At 42.8% G+C, this 6,484-nt stretch overlaps 1 protein-coding gene across 6 annotated transcripts in view; it reads right to left on the bottom strand.

Annotated features, from left to right (window-relative positions):
* The window catches only part of RABEPK (Rab9 effector protein with kelch motifs), a 27,065-nt gene that overhangs the window by 8,827 nt on the left and 11,754 nt on the right, over positions 1–6,484 (bottom strand). For 5 of the 6 annotated variants that reach the window (XM_032251591.1, XM_032251595.1, XM_032251594.1 and 2 more), the window contains one exon: positions 5,570–5,722. The exons of the other annotated variant lie outside the window; for it this stretch is intronic. In XM_032251591.1, the coding sequence (XP_032107482.1) occupies positions 5,570–5,722 (153 nt within the window). The remainder of the gene's footprint in view (positions 1–5,569; positions 5,723–6,484) is intronic. 6 annotated transcript variants of the gene reach the window in all.

Below are 6,484 nucleotides of genomic sequence, written 5' to 3'. Positions count from 1 at the left end.
AAAAAAAAAAAAAAAAAAAAAAAAAAAAAAAAAAAAGTAGACAATACTATTACATTTCAGTAGCAGTAATAATAGTCCCTCATAAACAGTAAATGCTAAATAAATATTAATTTTCTAATTTTACAGATAAGAGAACTGAAGCAGGGATGGATTAAGTCACTTTTTTAAAGTGACATAGCCAGCCAGTCTTGGTGGCTCATGCCTATAATTCCAACACTTTTGGAGGCTGGAGTGAGTGGACTGCTTGAGCCTAGGAGTTTGAGAGCAGCCTGGGCAACATGGAAAAACCCTGCCTCTGCAAAAAAATTAGCCAGGCATGGCGGTACATGCCTAAATTCTCAGCTACCTGAGAGGCTGAGGTGGGAGGATCACCTGAGGCTGCTGTGGTTGAGGCCGCAGTGAGCCATGATCACACCACTGCAACTGCAGCCTGGGTGACAGAGTAAGATGAGAGAGAGAGCGAGAGAGCGAGAGAGAGAGAGAGACATGCTTAAGAAATGGCTGAGTTGGAATTTAAACTGTTTCAGTAACACCAAGATCTACGTAATTTCCACTCCACTGACTTGGAATAAAATTTCACCACCTAGATAGATGTATAGAAGCTTATTTCTTTTAAGAACAAAGCCTGGATTTTTATAGAAGCAGGTGCACTGATTGAGGACCCTCAATGGACAGCACCATTGCCCTGGGCACCACCATCTCTGGTGTCTTCACTCAAGCCTGGGTATCTACTTTCAGATAAGGAAGCTGAAGCTCCGCACATTTAAATCCTTTCTTGCAGGTTATAGCATGTGTGAGTAGCACAGCAGGAGTTTAAACACAGTTCTATCAGAGTCCCTTACTTGCTCTACCATAACACACCAAGAAATTCTGTCTTTTGTAAAAGATCTGCATCCAGTATATAAAATGCCACAGGAAGCATCTGTAATATGTGTGGGACTCAAATGTGGACTTGGAGACTGAATAAGTCTCAGCCTATATCCAAAGCAAAATGTAACTTTCTCTATAGCTACAGATCTTGAGACCTTTTGGATCTTAGAGGGAGCTAGAAAGGCATACATGTGACCTCCAGGGCCAGAAGACCATGGAGCCGTATTGCTGCCAAGTCAAATACCAGCACAAAGAATCACAAAGGAGTCCTGAGCATTTGAGGGACTTGCTTTGGTAACAAGTGCAACTAAGCATATATTTTACATTTCTTGGGCATGATGTCAAATTATATTTTCTAGGAGAGAAAAAGGATATGATAGAAAACCACCCTCTTTAATACAAAAATTAACTGGGCATGGCGGCACACGCCTATAATCCCAGCTACTCCGGAGGCTGAGGCTGGAGAATCACTTGAACCTGGGAGGCGAAGGTTGCAGTGAGCTGAGATTGTGCCACTGCACTCCAGCCTGGGCAATAGAGAGAGACTGTCAAAAGAAAGAAAGGAAGGAAAGAAAGAAAGAGAGAGAGAGAGAGAGAAAGAGGAAAGAAAGAAAGAAAAAGAGAAAGAAAGAAAGAAAGAAAGAAAGAAAGAAAGAAGGAAAGAAAGAAGGAAAGAAAATCACCCTCTTTGACAGAAGCTTTCCAAATTCTCACTGTATTTCATTTCAGTGGATATCGTTGTTAAAAATCAAAAGGCCAGGGTTCCAGAATTGATTTCCCTTTGCCAAACCTTAACTACACCAACAACCACAACAGTGATTGAGCATGAATTATGTGCCAGATACTGAGTTAATTTAAATCCTTGACAAATTAACAAGATAGAAACTATTATTATCCAATGTGGCAGAAAACAGAGGCAGAGAGAGGTTAAATCACTTGCCCAAAGTCATGGTTAGAGCATAGCAAAGCACAGACCCTCATCCGTGCCCTTAACCATCATATTATACTGCTGCTCTTCAAGCAAATTGGCTTCACAATTAGCCAAACAGTCTGCCAAGTGTCTATTTCTGACAGTGTTCTGTACCCTGAGTATTCAACAATAAACAAACCCTTCCCTTCAAAGCACTTATGTTCCATAGAGGGAGGGCAGGGAGGAGGAGGAAAGACAGGAAACAAATACTCAAATAAATCAAATGAAAAGAAGCTGGGCAAGGTGGCTCATGCCTGTAATCCCAGCACTTTGGGAGTCCGAGGTGGGTGAATCACCTGAGGACGGGAGTTGGAGACCAGCCCGACCAACATGGAGAAACCCCATCACTGCTAAAAATACAAAATAAACTGGGTGTGGTGGCGCATGCCTGTAATCCCAGCTATGCAGGAGGCTGAGGCAAGAGAATCCTCTGAACCCAGGAGGTGGAGGTTGCGGTGAGCCAAGATGGTGCCATTACACTCCAGCCTGGGAAACAAGAGCAAAACTCCATCATCTAAAAAAAAAAAAAAAAAAAGTAACATACTGTCTAAATGTGCTGAAGGAATTTAACTACTTGACACATAAGAAAACTTGGTCCGGCCGGGCGCGGTGGCTCAAGCCTGTAATCCCAGCACTTTGGGAGGCCGAGGTGGGTGGATCACGAGGTCAAGAGATCGAGACCATCCTGGTCAACATGGTGAAACCCCGCCTCTACTAAAAATACAAAAAATTAGCTGGGCATGGTGGTGCGTGCCTGTAATCCCAGCTACTCAGGAGGCTGAGGCAGGAGAATTGCCTGAACCCAGGAGGCGGAGGTTGCGGTGAGCTGAGATCGCGCCATTGCACTCCAGCCTGGGTAACAAGAGCGAAACTCCGTCTCAAAAAATAAATAAATAAATAAAACTGATAAATTCAGTGCTGGTCAGTAATGAGAGGAGCACTGTTAAACACAGGTGGAGAGAGAATAAACTGGAAAAATCTTTCTGAAGAGCAGTTTGGTAGTATGTATCAAAACCTTGAAAAGGTTCACAGTATTTTACCTAGTCTTTTTATTTCTTGGCAGGAACCCTAAGAAAATAATTTGAAATACAGCCAATCACTTCTGAATGAAGATGTTCGCTGCTTTGTTAATTATAGTGGTAAAAACCTGAAAAGAACTAAATGTTCATTAATGGAGGAATTATGGTATTATGGAGTATTATATTTAATGGAGTAGTATATAGCCATTAAAAATAATGTTAGCCAGGCACAGTGGCTCATGTCTGTCATCCCAACACTTTGAGAAGCCAAGGGGGGCAAATTGCTTGAGCCCAGGAGTTTGAGATTAGCTTGGGCAACATGGAAAAACCCTGTCTCTACAAAAAATAAAAAAAAATTAGCTAGGCATGGTGGCAACTGCCTGTAGTCCCAGCTCTTGGGAGACTGAGGTAGGAGGATCACCTGAGCCTGGGTGGTCAAGCTGCAGTGAGCTGTGATGACACTGCTGCATTCCAGCCTGGGCAACAGACTGAGACCCTGCCTCAAAAAAAAAAAAAGTTAGCAACAACAAAAAAACCCAAAACAAAACAAACAAATGATATGATATTAACAAAGCATTGTTATTAATAACAAATCAATTATTTTTGCTAAAGCCCCCTAAAAAACTATTTCTGCTGGGATTATGAAATTAAAAGGAAAAAGTGTTACTAATGTGTAAACATATTATGATCTTAGGCTTGTAAAAACAGAGAAAAGACAGGAAGAAGACAGAAAGTTGTCAATAACCTTAGTATAATAGGACTGTGGATGACTTTTGTCCACTCACTTGTGCTTTTCATTTTACAATGAACATAAATAACATTTGTAAAGAGAAAAACAGAAACAAACAAACAAAAGGCAAAAAGACAAGTCCACCTCCCACAGGTGGTTTAGTAACCTCTTCTCCGTCGTGATGTTCCTAAACTGCTTCCCCTATGATAAAACTGCCAGTGATGGAAACATGAAGATATGAGAAACAAAAACGAAACTAACAAACAAAAATCTTGCCGGTGAGACAAGTCAGGAACTTTGTACTTTTAGCTAAAGGAAACATACTAGGAGGATCCAGGTCAGTGTTTCTTAACTTTGGCACTACTGACATTTTAGACCAGGTAGTTCTTTCCTGCAGTGGCTGTCCTGGGCATAACAGGACAGATATACGGCACATCTGGCCTCTACTCCCAGAAGCCAGTAGCCTACACTACCCCAGCTGTGTTAACCCAAAATGTTTCCAGATATGGCCAAATGTCCCTCAGGGGGCACAATCACTCTTAATGGAGAACCACTGATTTATGTGACTTGGGTTCTAAACCTGGCTCAGTCACTGACTCCCCTGTGACTTTCTTTCTTTTTTTTTTTAAGTCTCACTTTGTCAGCCAGGCTGGAGTGCAGCGGTACGATCTTGGCTCACTGCAACCTCCGCCTCCTGGATTCAAGTGGTTCTCCTGCCTCAGCCTCCCGAGTAGCTGGGATTACAGGCACCTGCCACCACACCCAGCTAATTTTTGTATTTTTAGTAGAGGTGGAGTTTCACCATATTGGCCAGGCAGATCTGGAACTCCTGACCTCAAGTGATCCCACTGCCTCAGCCTCCCAAAATGCTGGGATTACAGGTATCAGCCACCACGCCCAGCCACTTGTGACTTTAGGAAAGTCACTTTCCCCTTAATAAACCTGAGTAGCCTACTTGGCATAGCTGTTCTCTGAAGTCCCTGCCAGCTTTGACATTTAACAAGTTGAAAGTTGTGTTACCAAAAATTTTTTTTTTTTTTTTTTTTTTTAAGACTGGGTTTCAGGCCGGGCGCAGTGGCTCAAGCCTGTAATCCCAGCACTTTGGGAGGCCGAGGCGGGTGGATCACAAGGTCAAGAGATCGAGACCATCCTGGTCAACACGGTGAAACCCCGTCTCTACTAAAAATACAAAAAATTAGCTGGGCATGGTGGCGCGTGCCTGTAATCCCAGCTACTCAGGAAGCTGAGGCAGGAGAATTGCCTGAACCTGGGAGGCGGAGGTTGCGGTGAGCCGAGATCGCGCCATTGCACTCCAGCCTGGGTAACAAGAGTGAAACTCCATCCCCAAAAAAAAAAAAGACTGGGTTTCACCATGTTGGTCAGGCTGGTCTTGGACTCCCGACCTCAGGTGATCTGCCCGCCTTAGCCTCCAAAGTGCTTGGATTACAGGCATGAGCCACCACACCCGGCCCCCCAAATTTTTTATTCTGTTGTTTTCAGATTATGCTACAAGTTAAAATTCCTATTTTCTTTTTTTTTTTTTTTTTTTTAGACGGGGTTTTTTTCTTTTTTCCCCGGGTGGAGGGCAATGGCGCGATCTCGGCTCACCGCAACCTCCGCCTCCCAGGTTCAGGCAATTCTCCTGCCCCAGCCTCCTGAGTCGCTGGGATTACAGGCACGCACCACCATGCCCAGCTCATTTTTTTTTTGTATTTTTAGTAGAGACGGGGTTTCACCATGTTGACCAGGATGGTCTCGATCTCTTGACCTCGTGATCCACCCGCCTCGGCCTCCCACAGTGCTGGGATTACAGGCTTGAGCCACCGCGCCCGGCCAAAATTCCTATTTTCTATAATGTCAGCAAAGTTAAATGGTAATCAGTATAATCCAAATGTACTGGAATTATAATTGGATTTATATATATATATGCATGAATGTTTATTTGCATGTATGTAAATAAAATAACTTTTGGCTACTTACCAGGATTCAGGACTTGTAGACAATTTCGATTTCCTGATTGGTTGGCACCTCCAAATACCCAGATACTGTCAGGTGTGCAGGAAGGAATGAAGCCAGCATGTTCATACCGGGGCAAGAGGCCCTTGCAGGTAACTAAGTCCCACTGGTGTTTTCCTGGAAAACATTTCACCCAGATCCTACATTGGGGCTGCCAATGGTCACACTGGTTGGCATACTTGGGGAGGGTCATGAGAAGAGGGCCATAAGTATAAATGAAAACCACTGAATCGCTTAAAGGGCATGTTGTCAACCTCCAGAAAGTTCTATTGTAGATACTTAGGGGACTGTCTACCTAGTCTATAGACCCTCTTCTGTGGAGACTGTCCCCGCTTTCTCAACCACAAGGGTAGATCCTAGGTCACATGGACGTACTACACTTTGACTTTGTAGCTTTAGCTGATTGGGTTGAAGGTAGCCACTGAAACCAGTATGGGCCAATCAGATCAACTGCTTCCACTTTCTCATGATCCTGAGCTGTACTTCCTGACCTTGAATTATTTGAAACACATCTGTATTTGAATAAATAAATGCCTCCTTTTGTCTCTGGTTTAAGTGGAATTCTGTTACTTGCAAATAAATGATGGCTGGCTAAAACTAGTTCACAGAATATACTCAGCCTTCATTATTAATACTTATTTTAACTGGTTAACCAATTACATAGGACATTCGTAGGCATTATCTTGTTAGATCTGAAACAAGTTATTATCCCTACTTTATAGGACACTGAGGTCCAGATGGTTGAGATGGTGTAGCTAGGGACATAAAGCTATTAATAGGTTGCAATAAAGATGTAAGTGAACAATTTAATGTACTTGAGGGCTGAAAGTGATTTAATTTACCTTTGATTTTTTTCTTTTTTTTTTTTTTTTTTTTTTT

The sequence above is a fragment of the Sapajus apella genome, unplaced genomic scaffold (assembly GCF_009761245.1).
Source record: "Sapajus apella isolate SASKATOON/1434 unplaced genomic scaffold, GSC_monkey_1.0 scaffold76, whole genome shotgun sequence".
NCBI classification, from domain to species: domain Eukaryota; kingdom Metazoa; phylum Chordata; class Mammalia; order Primates; family Cebidae; genus Sapajus; species Sapajus apella.
This window is presented reverse-complemented; position numbering and strand designations above follow the sequence as displayed.